Source organism: Pygoscelis adeliae, unplaced genomic scaffold (genome assembly GCF_000699105.1).
Source record: "Pygoscelis adeliae isolate BGI_AS28 unplaced genomic scaffold, ASM69910v1 Scaffold218, whole genome shotgun sequence".
Classification (NCBI taxonomy): Eukaryota; Metazoa; Chordata; class Aves; order Sphenisciformes; family Spheniscidae; genus Pygoscelis; species Pygoscelis adeliae.
Window position 1 is genome coordinate 3061342 of NW_008825433.1, and position 17940 is coordinate 3079281.

The 17940-nt window shown below is 40.8% G+C and overlaps 1 protein-coding gene across 1 annotated transcript in view; it reads left to right on the top strand.

The window, feature by feature from the left end:
• Nucleotides 1-5224, top strand: part of LTBP1 (latent transforming growth factor beta binding protein 1) — a 136670-nt gene extending 131446 nt beyond the window's left edge. The window contains exons 28-29 of the mRNA XM_009331050.1: nucleotides 2789-2938; nucleotides 4184-5224. Coding sequence (XP_009329325.1) covers nucleotides 2789-2938; nucleotides 4184-4353 — 320 coding nt within the window. The 3' untranslated portion in view covers nucleotides 4354-5224. The remainder of the gene's footprint in view (nucleotides 1-2788; nucleotides 2939-4183) is intronic.
• The last annotated feature ends 12716 nt before the right edge of the window (nucleotides 5225-17940 follow it).

Sequence of the window (17940 nt, forward strand, 5' to 3'; positions counted from 1 at the left end):
CGAGGAGTTATTTTTAAAGTAACAGTAACGGGTCAAAACAGGGCAGGAGGATTACAACACACTATTAGGAGGGTGATACGCATTTCTTGCACACATTGCACTTTATACATTTATACAGAACTACACAAATCAAGTTAATGAGTTCATTTCTATGTAGCATCTAAATGACCTTCTGGCTCTACACAGAATTGTAAAATGTCTTATTTCTCTATATCCAGATGATTTTAATTAAACAGTACTGAGTGTTGATGTCTAATTGGAATGTCATGCAGATGATAACTACCAAACACAGTGAAAAGCCCAGAAAGATGACTGGGTAACCAATGTGATAGATAAAATACTGAGTGGGAGAGAAGCACTTTGCAAGTTACAAGCAGTAGCGAATAAATACAATAAAGTTGTGGACAGTTTTGAATCCACAGCTGAGTCTTAGGGACGGAGGCTTAAGAGCTCATGTTTCTTGCTCCCATTCTATCACTGAATTGGATACAGGGGCAAGCGAATGCATAAGAAACCCCAAAACACCCAGCTGCATGACTCTGTCCTGATCAGAGGCATATTCCCTGACAGATACAGTTGCCACATGTTTAGGGCATCAGAGACTTCAAGGTCACAATCCTGCTGCGGTCTGTATGAGGAATACAACAATACCTCCCATCCTGTGGCAGGGCCATGTACTTCAATGTAGTATTTGTCACCTGTGTGTAATCAACTACAGAACCAAATACACATATTAGAATTACAACCCAGGTCCTATCCAGCTGTTTTGAAGTAGAATATTTTGTGAAGTAGAACATGCTGTGAGTGATAAATATTTTGGTTTTAGCTAGCTAAAATTACAATATACTGTATTTATGAGAGAGAAAAAAAAACCTTTTGTGTGTGTACATATGTCTATGTACATGCATATACATATGTACACATATTCTATATGTCAAATAAATTATGCCTTTTCTTTATTTAAAAAATATCTTGTGTATTTGAGGGGGGCACCTTTCTATTTCTTGGCACTGTTTGTTTTCTAAATTAGCAAAGATGCTCACTTTAAAGGACCCTCATGAGCCCTCTGCAAGCTCTGTTAGAGGACTGGAGAACATAATGAAACTTGGTCAAGTTTCTTGCTACATTGTAACCATATATCATGACGGTCTGCTCGATATCCTCAGCACTATTGCACTGAGATGTGATTTACTAGGTTCGTGGAAAAGATTGTAATGTTTCCCACTTAATGTACACTTGTATACATCCTATGTATTGTATATGTTCTTGAGATGTAGCGTATGTCAGCAAGTTTACTTATGTCACATTATGTGTTAAGCGTCTCCAGAATTTATTCAGTGTATGACTGACCAGCATGGTCCTTACTAAGAATCCCACCATGCTAGAGAAAATCCAGGATATAGAAACAATGTAGGTAGTCAAAGAGCAGGCGGAGTGGAAATGACAGTACAGAAGTTAAATGGAGGATGATACAGAAAGGGCAGAGTAGGAAAGGCAAAGCAGGACAAGAGAAAAGAGGGTCTCAAGAACCAAGACAGGATGGAGTAAATATAAAAAGACAGGAGAACAAGCACAGGGAAAGGGAGAAATTTATATTCCTAGGTAGCATTGCAAATCTACGTATCACAACTGTTGCAACCATATAAATCAGTAAACAGATTTTAGATAAACCAGTAGTTTGTTTGTGGAGTCACTAGATTAATTATATTAGTTATGGGGCAGATTTGGAGATGTATCCTACTCTATTCCACTCCAGCTCCAATTTCCCCTCCATTTCTGTGCTGTATATTCATTATGCTGGTATGCCTACAACTCCCAAATGCTCTCGACTTTTTCCTCAAAAGTCTTTTTATGTGATGGGCTGCCATCTGCAGTCCTGTTACATCACTGCTCCACGAATAGAAAGCTAGATAAAAAACTTGTGCAGGACTAACAGGAGCAATTCAGTCCAGGAGAGACTCTCTGTACATGTAAAAATGTCAAATAATTTTTTAAGTATAAATCCTTCCTTACACATAAAAGCATAACTGTCAAAAAAGCCCTAAGACAGGGAGCACAAAAGGCATTGTACAAATCAGTGAATGCAAAGACAACCCTTTAGCTTTCACTACTCACCATCTAGAATTATGACAAGGAACAATTGGTAGATTATAGGTATTTGTATTGGCACCAGTCGCTGAAGTACCAGCCAAAGGGTTGTTAACCAAAACCACAACAGGAAAGCAGTCTCTGAGTTCTTCTTACTTTCCTTAAGGCAGTTGAGATTGATTTTTTTATTATTATTTTTTTTTTAGTACGTTTTCTTCTAGATAAATTAGAATGCATCTCTTTGCCTCTACACACACCTTATTTTTCTAGAATACTGTTTTAAGGAACTTTTACCCCAAACGGCACTACCACTTCTTACCTTTGTTTCCATAAAGGTTGATACACATAGCAATTAAAATAAAAGGTGCTATTTAGAACACACTGATTTATCCTTTAAAAAAAATATACTGTCAAATTATGCAGTTTCCTTTACAAAAAAAAAATCACGGATTTTTAACACAAATTAAAAACTTAAGAGTTTGCAAAGTTATTCGGTTTTCATCTTGAAACATACCACAGCACTTTTCTAGTGCATTTAAAACTCCAGATGGTGCAGATCTGCTGAAGCTGACCTATTTTCTGCAAAGTCAAGTCACATTCCAGTAAACTTCTGAGAGAATTTCAGAGTCTCAGTATACGTTTGGGTATACTGATTCAACAGCTCTGTGACTTACTTGTTTGCAATTCTTTCTCCACCCAGGTTTTCTGAACAGCTTTGAGGAGTTACAAGCAGAGGAATGCGGTATTCTGAATGGATGTGAAAATGGCCGATGTGTAAGAGTCCAGGAGGGCTATACCTGTGACTGCTTTGACGGTTATCACCTGGACATGGCCAAAATGACTTGTGTCGGTGAGGATAGTATATTACTCAATCTTCTTCTGTTAGTCTGTCAGTTTACTCAAATCACTTGACCTAAGGAGGGGCTAGAACAAAGGGGTCACAGATGATCACCTGAATTACATTAAAGATGCCAACTTTGTTTGATTTACTGCAAAGGCCAGTAAATATTTCCTCAGTTCTTCTTGGTCATTACAGCTGTGTTCAGTTAAGAGCCTAGAAGTGAGCAGACACACATTTATGTAATGAAGCTTAAACTTTTATCAAGAATTTAACACTAATACACAGAACAAATGTTTTTTCAAAGGCTTTAGTGAGCTAAGAGGATGGAACTGGATCCAGAGTAGAAGAGTAATTTTAGGAGCAGATTTTTAGAGTGGCTGAATCACCTAAATATGCAGATAACCACTTGGTGGGGTTTGGCCCCTGATTCTCACTGATTTCAACAGTCAACAGACCAGACTACTCCACTCACTCTCAAACTAGTAAATCCGCACAACTAAGGAGGACATCTAATGACGATGTCTTCAATTAAAACAACAAAACACAGGAAAGGCAAGCGTCAGTGAGAAGATGAAGCAAAACAAGACTCCTCAGCGTAGAAGCCTAGTAGAGACCGTGCGTGGGTATTTCAGTTTAAGGTCTGTACTAACCTTGCTTAGCGTTATGCTTCGTAACCCACAGCTGAGGTCTCCCAGCTGTATCATGATAAGCTGCCTGCATGCCCTGTAATCTTTAGGGCTTTATGGCAAGCTGGCCTCTTTAGTGAGAAAAGATGTTGCTCCTGTGTATTTCAGGCCAGTGCTGCACAATATTGAGTGCAGGTGGTTTGCTGTTCACAACTATTTAGTTGACAACACCAACAGCTCCTAAAGTATTTGATTTTTTAAAATACAGATATTATACTAAGAACCTGGAGCTTCTTTCTTATAAGCCACTTTTCAGTCATCACATAAAAACCTGTAAGTGGTTATTAAATTTTTGTTTTACAGCTTAGGCTGAATTTGGACTTGGTGATCTGACAGTTTAAGGCCATTTAATACACTGTTGATTTCCTATGATAACTTCCACCTCTTCCCAATAAAATACTCATCTGTTATAGCTTTTGACCCAGTCTAATTCCACCTGATCTGAACTGAAAATACAGGTCTCAATGTATTCATACAGCATATTCTACTCCTGGCAATGCTGGAAATAAATGAGTTCTACCTACATACCAGACTTAAGTGCATGTGTTTTGATGTCCCCTTTTTGCAGACGTGAATGAGTGCAACGAGCTGAACAACAGGATGTCTCTCTGCAAGAATGCCAAATGCATTAACACAGAAGGTTCGTACAAGTGTTTGTGTCTCCCAGGGTACGTACCTTCAGACAAGCCAAACTACTGCACACCACTGAACTCAGAACTAGACAGTGAACTGGAGTAGAGGAAAGTCTCCGTATCCTAAGCCCATATACTCTGCACTGTATAAAGAAAAGGAAGAAAAGTATTTAACTTGAGAAGAGAAGGCACCGGAGTAGCGAACATAAGGGGAGAAAAGCATTAAAATGTGTCAAAGGTGTGAGACATGATGGGCTGGTAGTGTATCAGCTTCACTGAAGCGACAGACCAAATGGACACATTACTCTGTATGAAAGAAACAATCAAGTATATAGTGTGTTCATAAGAAAAAAGTATCTTTGAAAATAAGCAAAAACAGTGCTGTTATTTTAAACAGAAGAGCTTTGGTTTTTTGGTTTGGTTTTGGTTTTTTTTTTTTTACTATTGCTTGATTAACTTGGCATTTAAATAGTGTTGGAAATATTTTATATTACTATGTCATTTTTTGATTGTTCAGTTCCTTGCCTACTGTTTCTTTTCAGACCTTTTTTCTGATCAGTACAAATTCTATGATACAGATAGTCTTAGGCCATTTTATAAGAACTGTTACACAGGGTAATGCTCCTCCTTCTCTGGAACATCGGTCAGTGACTTTTTTTTAATTTGCTAGTTGTCTGCCCTGTGGAGCAGGCACCACTTGTTTTCAAATGTTTATATACCTTGGCGAAAAGTCCTTATATTCATTTTGTATTCTGTATGGTTGTTAACTGCACTTAAAGTCTTTAGAACCTTTCTTGCCAAGTTCAAAGCTGCTAGTGGACAACATTGGATTCTTTTTGTACATTAAAACAAAAGATTTTAGCTCACGTCTGTATTGTAATGTGTAAATTGAACACAAGAGAGATCTTGTATGATTACCCTAACATGTTAAAGCTGTATATTAAAACTCAATAAAATCACCTTTTTTTTTAGAAAAAAGCTATTTACTAATTGTAGGCTTTTTTTTTCTTTTATTGGTGTGTTTATGTTACAAGAATCAAGCCCTCAGGTGTTTACAGTACTAGAATTAATTTACATTACAGTAGTTGTAGGGAGTTGTCTGGTTGGTTTTTCCTTCTCATGCTGTTTTAATAAGACCAGAATCTGAATTAGTTGATGCCCTAAGTTAGGCTTCCAGAGGGAAGATTTCAAACACAGACCTACAGAAACTGTTTGACTTGGAAGCTGATGCCCACGGAATTTTTCATCTTTCCTGGTTTAGGCATGTTTCCCACTAAATCTGCAAATAAGGCTCTTCAGTATGATGGCCTGGTTTTCAGAAAATACTGAAGAGAAGGAGGAGAATTTCCTTTTCTTGATGAACTGTACCTTCCCATCAGCTCTATTTTTCAGTGGAAGGAGAGGAAGAGATTAGGAGACTGACAGATGTTTCACCTTGACCTTCTCCAGAGTGAAAGAGTTTGCCTTGGAAATCCTGCAACAGGTCTACTTGATATTTTCCAAATGAAACATTTTTGCTGTGTCTTTTAGACCTGCCCTGTGTTAAAAGGAAAAGGATAACATAAGACTTTAAAAAGTGGGTCAAATTGGGTCCAATTGTCCAAAAATTAGATTTTTATTTCTCATTTCACCAAAAAAAAGAAATACTTGGTTTGGTTCTGAATCAAATTTCTTTCCCAATATTTAGGTCAGCCACTGAACCAAAAATATCACAAGTTGTATTCCTTTCAGTACTGCGCACTCATTAAAGCCCACGTGCCTGTTAATGTGCAGAAGCATCTGTCCTTCCCAGGCCACCTCCTCTCTGCTGGAATTTGACACTAGGACTAGTGAAGACACCGTACATTTAAGATCTGATGGTATGTTAAAATGCAAGAAAAATTTCTGAATAAAACTGTGAGGGGAGGGATCTTTAAGAAAGAGACTCTTTGTAAAGTGCCCAACTCCCTTGACTTTTCTAGAATTAAGCAGGAGAGGGGTGGAGGGCCAGTCACTCTTCTCAGTCAAAAGAGGTAGACTACAAACGCTACAGCTGGTCTATAATTACAAAAAAAAAAAAAAAATTCATTCTTGCTTACCTGCTGTGGTTAAGGAGGAAGGAAGGAAGGTCTGGTCTTACTAGGGAATTCCAGAACTAAAGAGCTCTTAGTTGTCCTGCTTAAGGTTAATCCTATGATCTTAATAAAAACCAAAGTCACAGTTACAACCTTCCACTGGATTCAAGATGAGCTCTAGTCTGCTTTCAGCTATCATGAAAATTCATAGACAAGACAGTGGTCCCCCCACTCCCACCTCCAGACGGCCTCCTCCCACTTCAGGAACTGGCTGTGTTCACCTCTGATAGACAGCCTAGGCCCCAAAGCTGCCATTGCAGTCAGCACCACAGCCTCAGATTTTCGACATCCCAGTACTCCATCAGTCCCTCCCCAGCTAGGGAGTTAAAATGGCAGTACAGGTCTCTGCTTTTCCTGGGAGTGCACCAGTATGACAGCTGAGGAAATAACACTCAAACTTCAGTACCCTTACAAGTCTTCGCCTGGGGACAAACACTGTACTGAACATGTAATTCTGAGCCACAAGATTGGCTCCTTGCTGATTTATTACACCTTTTTAAAACAACAAGTTTAGAATAGCCTGAGACTTTGCTGTTCTCAAGACAATATACACTCTGACCCCGTTACTTTCTGTTATTTCAGACAAAAAAAACAATCCAAACCCAAGCTGTTCCGTGAGCAACAAAACCAAAATGAAGCCTGAATTCCTATAACCTTTCCTTGTAACTCTCCTCAGCAGACTAACTCCAGCTCCTTGCATCTCTGCCACTCTCCGCAAGTACAGGCAGCACCCGTCTGCAGCTGTGGGTGCCAGGACAGGCTGACAGATGCACATGCATTGACGCAACTACTGCCAAACCAAATGTTGTCTGTGCTCTCAGCAGTGAGGGTTAGTTGGGTCACTTGTCTCTAGCTGTTCATCAAACTTCACAGACCTTAGACTGGTCTTTTCGTCTCATTTGCCTTACAGACATGATTGACATTGGTCACAGGGTTAAAGGCTACCAGTAGGTTCAGAGAGATGGCATACACTGGCTCTGTTTCCACAGAAAACAAACCAACCGGCAAACCTAAGCCTAAGCGGCCTCTTGGCCTATCAATTTCTGTTACCAGCAATTCATAGAAGAGGTTTTGGTGTGTCCAGCCACCTTCCATCTCCCCTGCCTAATTCAAGAGGGCAGCAGTTGACCCAAGCCCTGTGTGAAGCTTGAAAACGTTCTTCTCATCACAGCCGCACTCTTCTATTACAGATACTATATAAGCAAACAACATACTTTGTGCATGCTTCTGCCTTTCCCTTTTGCCTCCTCTTACCTCTAATATGCCTTAAAACACACACAGGGAGCCAAAAGCAGACCAAACAGCCTAAACTCCACTTACATCCCAGTGCTTAGTATTCCATGTTGCCTGGCTCCAGGCCTTCAGAAATGCTTTAACAAAGGAACTACAATTGAAGGAATTAAGTGAAATTCAGCCGATCTGACCTCAGCTTCCGGAGCCCACCTACTTTGCCCCAGTGTAGCAAGGCTGGTTCTGTCATTTCACCTGAAAAGCTGCAGGGCTCAGGAATACAATTTTGATTCATAGTTAAACAAACATTTTCTTAGCATCATTAAAACGAGGGATTGGACACCATGGATGTAGCCATTTATATGTTACAAGAGCTGCGGTTTAGGTGAGAGCCCTAAAAATGCAGAAACCACCACGTACAATTCCATGATTCAAGTTTCTGAGTGCAGCAGAGTCTGGAACTGATTACAATTTATACCAAATGGCACCAATACTTTTTACATCCATATGGACCCTTTAAAAAAAAATATTAGTCCTTTTTCAGCCAGCCATTTCCTTGCTACAAAAAATAAAATTGCTGACATGGTAGAACTGAATTCTGCTAGTTCCCTTACAATGCTGCTGTGTTAATGAGAATGAAGGTACTAAAGAACTAGAGTGACACACATTTCAGCTAGAAAGGTATTTGATATGAATAGATACTTTCACGCTGGGATGCTATTCAGTGAAAAATTAGCCAACGTTAAAACTATTCAAAGTGAGCGCTAACATTCCTTGGGAAAAAACAGTCACAGCTGGACAGATCATTTCAATCCAAGAGACAAAACTGGCAGTCATGACAAATATTCAGCTAGTCAGTGGCAAATGACACACTCTAATAAACTCCTGACTAAGAGAAGTCCTAAAACGCTGAAGGCGCCAAAGTGGTTGTCATGACCTATTAGCTCCCAGTGGTCCTCACCCTCATGGGAGTTTGAATCTGAGTTTTGGGTTCCTCAGTGCCCCTTGAGTGATGTCCATATGGCAGCAGAGGAGCTCCTGGCTTTGGCACTCTCTCTTAACTTCTCAAAAGGAAAGGTGACAGATCTTATTAGAGCATGTCACGGGCCTGATCTGGCCAACAACGGAACCACAGCGCATTCTTTTGAAGTGCACAGCAAACTTAAAAACCCCACTGCTGCCTCTAGAAGAGACTACAGTATTGTTCTTTTAATAATGCCACCCACTTTCAAGAGTAGTTTGTACTTGCTGGGGACTCTGCTAACACCAAGCAGGCCAAGGGAGCTATTAAGGAGCAATTCAAGCAAAGAAGAGGTGAATTGCTGTGTGACACAGAGGCTACTGCTCACTTCTGAGATCATTATTTGGTATTTACATAGCTTTTTCTATCAGAAGATCTGAAATTTACCTAGGGAAGTTAAGTGATGTGTCCAAAAGAGAAGCAGAATAACTGAGAGTGAGTGAATGAGGAAAATCAGCCATTTGCTGAAGGCTTCCCAATGAGTGATGATGTCAGCTTGTGAGAGAGTAACAGCATTCTTTGGGAGAATGCCAAGGACCGGGCTCCAGTCACTGCATGCGCCTGCAGGAATAACCTCACACAGCAGAACTAGAAAATTTGGACCCTCCTGGGGCACCACCTCCACAGCTGGCACAGGCTGTGTTTTCACACCAAGCTGTGAAAGATCTTGAACCCCAACACCACACCACCCCCGCCAACCTTTACCATTTGAGTGCCCATGTACCAAAAAGAGAACATGTGTGGAAACAGGATTATCCTGTGACAACCTGCATTAATAAGTGATTTTACTATCTGGTGGGGAAAGAATGGCATAAACCAAAGAAATGCAGGATGTGGGCCATGTCAGATTTCCTTCAAGACCGCTGAATCACCAGATACGTATTTTGACTCAGAGACTCTTAATGAAAGTCTTCAGGCTGCATGTTCTGTCCCATCTGTGTCTGGGGCCTGTGATTGCTCTGCTCTTCTCCCTCTCAAGCTGTAGGGCTGGGAAGATACCTCTGTGCCTCAGAGCTGAGCAACCTCGCTGAACTTTGAAGTTTGCCCTGCCCGAAGCAGGAGATTGCACTAGGGGCCCTCCAGAGATTCCTTCCAAACTACATTTTTCCATGAGAGGAGGCTGTGGCCTGACACAGCAGCTTCTGCCCCCTATCCTGATGTGAGACAGGGAGCCTGACAGAGGGGATGTGACCCCTTTCCCTTCTTCTCCCACACCTAAGCACATGCCAGGAGCATGCCTTTCACTTTGGAGAAAACAGAACACCGACCTGCTCAGCCCATCTCAGAAGAATCCCATCCAGAAGGAGCATTACGCAAAACGTACACTGTTGCTTGCTATCGATCAATATGTTCTTGAAGAGTTAAGTGACAACCTCAGGTAGAAGGGAGTTCTGCAGTAAAGTTTTCGTCCTGACAAAAGACACAGAGGAGGGAGGAAATTTGGATATTCTTCTTTCTTTCTACACTGACTTTCCCTTCCCCTCAAGTCATGCTTCGCCACACACTGCTTTCCATTAGCTCTGAACCAAGGGGGATGGAGAGGATACTGCTAGCCAGCATGGAAAATTTCTACGTGACAATTTCAGCATCACCTCCAATCCCTATCTACTCTCGCTGCCAGGATCCATTCTGGGCTGGATTTTCCAAGGCACTCCATATTGATTTAGCTCTCCTCCCACCGAAACCTGTGGCACCTCCATGGATTCCAGTGGGAGCAGAGCAAAGGCTGTGCCAAGCTCTTTTGAAAAATCACACCATGTGTGTTTAATGAGGAATGTCTCTGGCAGAAAAGTTGAGTACAGCTAAGCAGATTTTTTTATTTCTTTCACATTAAAAGTTTAATTTCTGCCACTTCTCATCCAGGAGGTAACTGCCCAGAAGGGTGGGTAGGACCTGTTCCAAAATCCCCAGCAGGATATAGTCTGTTTCCACCTAAAACTGAATTAAACTTTCCTGTCATCTAAATGGTCCCTGTCACTTTGTGAGTGGGCACCATTCTCAGGATCCACACCTCCCCTTCCTGCTGCAGGCAGCCATCCAGCTCAGCTCTGGCCACAAGGGCATTCCCCGCTTTCTGTCCCATTTGATACCCCTTTCCAGGGCCAGTCCTCACTGCAGTCCTGCTTCTGCTTTTCGCCTCCAGCACATCCTGTCATTTGCTCATCACCCAAAGCCTCAGCATCCCATGCACCCATTCCTTCCTGTTCATTGGCACTGGACTCCACAAAGTAGTTTTCAGTCTCTAAATACAGATTTGGCACGTGGTGAAACTGATAGCTACTATCCAATCCTTAGGAAAGTCTTCCGCCAAGGTAAACTGATCACATCCGTCACAGCAGTCTCTCTCCTCACAGAAATAGAAGGCACCACCACCAAGTCAACTTCGTATTCTTCCCAAAACTACCCAGAGAGATGTGACATCTTCATTTTCCTTCTTTTACCATAAGCAAGAAATTTCAAGTCTGATTTTAGCAATGAATGTATTCTTCTTTGGCCTGCAGCATCACCAAACTGAGCTGAATAGCAAACATGGAATAAGGAAGTTTCAAAAATAAAACAGGAAAGGGAAATCCTTTGATTTGCACAAGAGTGAACTGAATGAACATGGAATTTTCATTCACATTTGCTCATGCTTAGATGTATTTTTTCCCAAAAACTAAAGAAAAATAGAGAATTATTATTTTAAAATTCCCTTAAGCTGAAAAGGAGGGGAAAAAAAGGAACTACATTAACTATATTACTCATTGTAATGTTAGTTCATTTCAGTACATTGAATATAAAACAAAGCAGATGATAGGGAGCTTTTGAGGGTTTCACTATTGAATGAAACAATACATAGTGCATCCAGACATATATATTAATTTCACATCTGGTAATAGTTCTGATATTGGTTTATTCCACCAGAAGGCTGCAGTAACTATTTTTAGCCAAGCTGGCCCTTACTTCATCCAGTAAAACTTGGTTTATGTTTGAGTGTTTGCTAAAAACATTACATCTACCACATACTAGACCTAACAAAACACTTGCAAATGTGTACCACGAGGAAGACTGTCTAGGAAAATCTAACACTATAGGTATTTTCCCTTTCTAAACACCTAACTCAAAACAGCTCCAAGAGACCCAGCAGCATACAGGGCTCAAGGGCATGGACGCTGAGCAAGAGCTCCTTGCACATGGTCTAGCAGCCTCCAGGGCAGACCAAACAAAAGGTGCCTGCAGCAGCTCTCTCTCACTATGATTCCCTTATACTTCTAATGTCTCTGTTTTAGTTCTCCGTGATTTCCACTGTCACCTCTTCATTCTTCTGTACAAGTGCAATTGACAGTATCCATTAATACCACTATATTAACATTTTCCCACCTAATTTTGGTGCAACTCCACTGACTTCAGTGACTCACACAGGGAGTAACTGTGCTCCCAATATATTAAGACGCACAGCAATTTTCTAATGCTTCAAAATTTCAAAAAATAAAACAATTCAAAACTGTGAGGAATAAAGTGTTTAAAGCCTTTTGAAAGCAATCTAGCAACACTGGAGAAATTTGCTAATTATAAATTTTTTTCTGTGTTTCAAAACAAGTGGTATCTCAGAACCCTTCCAACTCCCCTGTTGGCAACATGAAACATGAACTAAAACGTACTTGTAATTAAAGGGCAAATAGTAAGAGTCAAACCAAACCTGCTAAACTCTGGGGTTTGGGGTTTAAGTTATCTTTATATAAAGCATTTTATTGTAGGATCATAAATGGGATGAAGTATCAGCAGCTTGCAAAAATTATTAATTTTATAATTAATAAGTATTAATAAAAGTTAATAGAATTCTCCCATTGCACAACCAGAAGAAGATCTGAATCCAGCACCAGCTGTTCAACAACTGGACAGAAATATAAGCAAATATCATAAAGACCTGGAGATACAGTAGGAGAGATTAAGCCCTTGTAATTTGTTTGGGCTGAAAACTGCAGAAAAGAGGAGAGCTCCGGGGAAGCCTGCCGTTCATGGGTTTTAGCAGCAAAGATACTTTTTCTCCTGCCTTTGTCACTAGAGGTCAGCACAGCATCTGAAGTGCCACATCATTGTTCACTTTTAAGGAATGATAAGAAAATCCACAACTCTCAGGGGGAGACAGTGGTCTTAAGAAACAGCTCCAAGAAGACAGAATCTGTGTTTCTGCAATGGAGAAATGTGAAATGTGAAGCCTCAGAAAAAGCAGCACACAGCAGCAACCGAAAAGCCTGAACCCAACATGAGAGTAAAAGTATGCTAGAAGTTTAAAGGTTCCCACAGAGCAATTAGAGCCTAGCAATGGCTATTTTTAAAACACCCATTAGCCTAAGGTAAAAGCTGTCACCTAAAAAGCCCAGCTGACTAACACTCTGAGGACTCTTCCTGATGCATGAGAAATAAACTATTTCATCTCCCTGCACAACGAAATTCCTACCCCAGGCTGTGAACAGCTGGTCTAGCTCATGTAAAGCTAGCTCATACATGCAGGTCAAGGAGACAGGGAAAGCATTAACTGCACTGGAACAATTCCTAGGAATGCAGGGAAAAAAAACCACAGACACTCATCTTCCAACACAACAAAACAGATATCCACCGTGTGATCCTTGTCCCCTTGAAGTCACTAGAGAAACCTCATGGTTAGGGAGTCTCACTGTGCACGCTGCTATTCCTGTCCCCTGGGGCCTCTCAAAGGCCTGATTACTGTCAGCCAGGAGGTGACATGGTATCACAGCACCTGACAGGAACCATGAAGGAGCAACTCTTCCTCTTTCTTTTAGAAGAGGAGACTGCGGCAGTCAGCTGCTCTCAAGACAGGTGCAAGCAACAGAGATTTGGCACTGAAGAGATGTCACCTTGTGGCAGGGCAAATCAGTCGCCTCCCCTCCCAGCACATGTGCCAGAAAAGGGGTCCCTGTTCCGGTATGATTTATGGTGTTCAATTCACTGCTCCAGCAGAAGAGCACGTTTGTCGGTATGACCCAGACTCCAACAGAGAACTATGTAGCTATACCCCAAAAAGCCATTTAGTACAGACTGCCCTACCTCAAATGGCAGCAAAGGGGCTTGGACAACAGTGTCTTCCATAAGCTGACACAACAGCGTTTAGCACAACTTAGCTATCATCTCCCCTGTTCTGGCAGATACAGGAAAGCAACACCTTGAAATCCAGAAAGGTCTGGCCAGCAAATGGAAGCCCCTTGGAATAGCGGTAAAGAAAACTACAGGAGAATAAATTCACACTGACATATGGGGAAAGTAACTCATCTTGGTCAATGAATTACAGCAAGGGGAAACTAGTGTAAATGAGAACCTAACTCCATCAGCCTAAGAAAAAGCAGATGGATTTTAGCCATTTTAAAGTATTTTCTTTCCTAACCTACACCTGGTTATGGTGTGCACCCAGCTTCTAGCAACCATGAAAAAGTTAAGATCTTGATTCCTGTAGGGAAGTCTTTTTTCTAGAGATGCATTACCTGTAGAACACATTATTGCTCTTCCATTAGTACATTATACACAAAGGAGGAAAAAATTTGTCACTGCTATATGTTTTCTCACTTTTTTTCTTGGAAACTTCAATTCTAAAAGACACACGTTAAAATAAATACAAGAGTAGAAAAGTGGGCTTTTGAGATCAAACATCTAAAGGCTGAAGTACAGGACTATAAAGCCTGAGGTCTTCTATCCATTACTGTTACCTTTGGGTCATAGTGCATGGGAGTCAAAAATGGGCACTTTATTGTGCCAAGTGCTGTAAAAAAGACTTTCTCTCAACAGAGGTATAAAATGAGAAAATAAGATGGATACAGGTGCAAAAAGTATACAAGGAAATAATGAGATAATGCTAGTAATAGTGAGAGCAGATGCCCACACTGTACGAACAAGGGATGCAGTCAGGAATGGGGACTTCTGACATGGCATCCTGAGCAGCCAGAAGAGCAGAGAAGCCACCCACAAAGATGGGCAGCACCAGAAGAAGAACTTGTTGAAAATAATTTCTGCCAGTTCAAGAACCTGTTGAAATTTTAAGTAGCCCCTTTTACCTTCCTGGAACAAAACACCACCTGCTGCCCTGCAGCAACAGTGTTGACATTTTTGGAGGACGGTGGGACAAAGGAGAGTTTTGCAGAACAGTGAGGTAACAAGGGTGCTTGCATGAAAATTTTACAAGTGGGAACATAAGATGAAATCATGAGCTGGCTGGGAGCAAAGGTCAACTCTGCTAGACTAAATTACGTACATCCTAAGCAGGACCGAAGTAGAATGCAAAGAACCTTGAATACAAAGATGTGACTGAAAAGGGAACAGGAGCTAAGTAAAATACAGGGGGGGGGGAAGATTAAAAGCAGAAATAACCAACAGAATAAGCTTTCCAGATAAAAGTATTACTTCCTGTGAGACCTTTGGCAAGTTACTCTATTTCCTCATCAATAGCACGGAGATAATGTTTCCTGCTGTCACCACCTCCCTAAAAGCTTTAAACTCCTGGTTGTTTGTACAGAAATCAATAACAGGGAAGAGATGGAGTTGTACAGAAGGTTTGGGCCTTAAGAACGTTAACATTTTGTAAATGAAGCTTTAACTTTAATCTTCACTATTATGCTGCCATCAGGTTTAATGCATATTCTTTGTTTAAGGTACAGAGAAAAAAATACACATTGTGTTTTGGTAAGAAAGAAGGTCAAAAACAAATGAGACTTCTATTCTTCCCTCATTACCACACAACCAATCTAAAACACACACAGTTTATGGCATGAGGGACTACAGACCACAACTGTGTTAACCTCATGAGGCCACAAACACACAGGGTAGACAACCAGCACATTATCTTCTACGTGTATGTTGACTCACGGCTTGAGTCCAACCTGCGGATTTCCCTGATTTCTTTTTTTAAGATCACAACGAACTGTTCTTCAGCTTGCCCCATAGCTGTAAGTGGCAGATCTGTTGGGCTATTTCTACGTTTTGATGATTTGCTTGAGTGGTAGAGGGGAGGAAAACAACACATTTTCTATACAGTGAATATAAGCTACAATTAGAAAGGCCCTTAAACTCACAGCTCCTCAGCTGCTATGAACTGGCACAGATCCATTAAAACCAATTGGCCAGATTCCCCCAGACAGCTCAAATCAGTGTCGCTCCACTGAAGTTGATGAGGCAACAGCAATTTGTAGAAGCTAAGGATCTGGCCCACAGTCTGCGCTGCAGTCCAGAAAGACCATCTGTGTTTAACAGGATCAGAAATCAAAAGGAAAGTCTGTGTCCTTATAATTTACTCAAAACTATTGAGACAAGTGATTTCCATGGTGTTAACTCAGGTAGACTAAACAAGAGCTATACGAGATAAAAACCGTTTTATTGTTTCTTCCTCAGTACAGCTTTACCAGGGAAAGCTATGTAATTTCTTGCAACATATTCCATGAGGCAATGAAATGTGAAGGCAAGGAGACAACTGAGGAGAGAAGAGGGACAGGAATAACACTATAAAGAATTCAAGCTATTTAATGAATTATAGGCACAACAAACTAGAGTGCACTGCCCTGCTCATGCTGACTTTATGTCAAACCCATTCCCACTGATGTCAGTGGAAAGAAAAAACGTAACACAGTGCTGCTCAGCAGCACAAGGGAGGGGCAGCATAAAAGCAGAGGAGAAGGCTCAGATAGTTCAGCTTTTTATTTTGGAAGCTGTTCTGAAAAGCTTCCATATTCAAATTTCATGGGAATTTGGATACCATTTTTACCATTCTAATTGTGAAAAGCCAGATACAGATCTAGAACTAACTCAGTAATCAGCACTAGTGGAGCAACCATATCAAAGCATCTAGATTCATGTTTTGTGGCTCGTTGGTAGAAATCAAAATTATTTGTGCAAAGCCCCTTTGAGGCATCCAGCAAAAACCAGTGGTTTTGTCATGCTGCCATGGGATAGCTCAAAGTTTTCTGTAGTGAAGAATTCACGATTCTCTTTACATGGACAAGCTGACTCTGCACACAGGAACTCACTGAAAAGAAGAGTTTGCTTACAGCCTTAACACATGCACACATGCATGTATTTTCAGGGCACAGAGTGTAAATGAACTGTGAAGACAAGATGCATTGAATTCCAGGGGACCAAAAACATGCCCACGAGTTATGGGCACCACAGTGTTACTCTGCATCTGCTCATGCAGCCAATGTTTGTCCTGGAGTCTAATCTTTCTTATGCATTGAAGTAAAAGTAAAGTAAAGTAAAAACAGGGCTGTCAGAGAAAATACATCTCTTCTGCTTTGACACAGAAAAATTTAAATGCACCTTACAAGCATCTGCCCTCAGCAACTCTTCCTCACCCTGCTCCTAGCTCTCTTGTTGCTCCACCAGCTACCTGATCGATCCCCAAAGGAAACTCTGAAGTGGAAACTCTGAAGACCTCTCTTAAGACAGACCCTCTCCTCAAGACTGCAAGGGTCAAGTGGGAGTGAGAATTTCTTCCAGTGTGCAAAGTCGGAATGACAGAGGAGAGAAATCCTGCTTTAACCTTGCATTCTATTTTTAATGTTTGGAGACGTTTTGAATGACATATTGAGAAAAAATGTGTGTGTTTGAAAGAAAGGCTACCAGCAAAATCAGTGCAATTGGGCTCTACTGACACCGTCCTGAGACAAAGCAAGCAGCTATTCAAGACTAAGCCTCTCCAGGGCTCTGGCAGTGCTTGGTGGTAACTGCACCACAGCGCACAGAGAATGTGTGATGCAAATTTAAGTCTGTAACCACTAGCAACTCATTGAGCAGATTTAAGATTTAAACTAAACTACATTTGAATAAAGGTATGCACATGTGAAATACTGCTAAGCAGCTTTGTATTTCAGTGCTGTTACGTTGTGGAGATCAACTTTGCAGAAACAGGGTTAGTTAGGCCTATTCCACAGCTGTTCCATAATAATGAATTCAATCAACTTTGACACATTGTCAGTCCTCCAGCCTTGGTCTAAGGTCTGAAAGAGCCCGAAAGACTGCAGCGTGCCTTCAGTCATCTCCAAGACAGAATCTTCTCAGCTAAAACTGGTTCTGTGCTTCAGCATAAGTCAGTATTTGATCCACTGTTTGCTACAAAGAATTATATTCCCCTTTGTCAGATTTGTAGTACGTGATCTGCAAAGATCAACACCTTCCTAAGACTTTAAACCTGTCTGCTAATTACCAATATTAACACAAGAAAAAATATCATAAATATTTTCATGATAAATTATAATAAATTATATAATTATAATAAAATTATAATAAATTATAGTTAATAAATAATTATAATTACAATTAATAATAAATTATAATAAAAATAAACAAT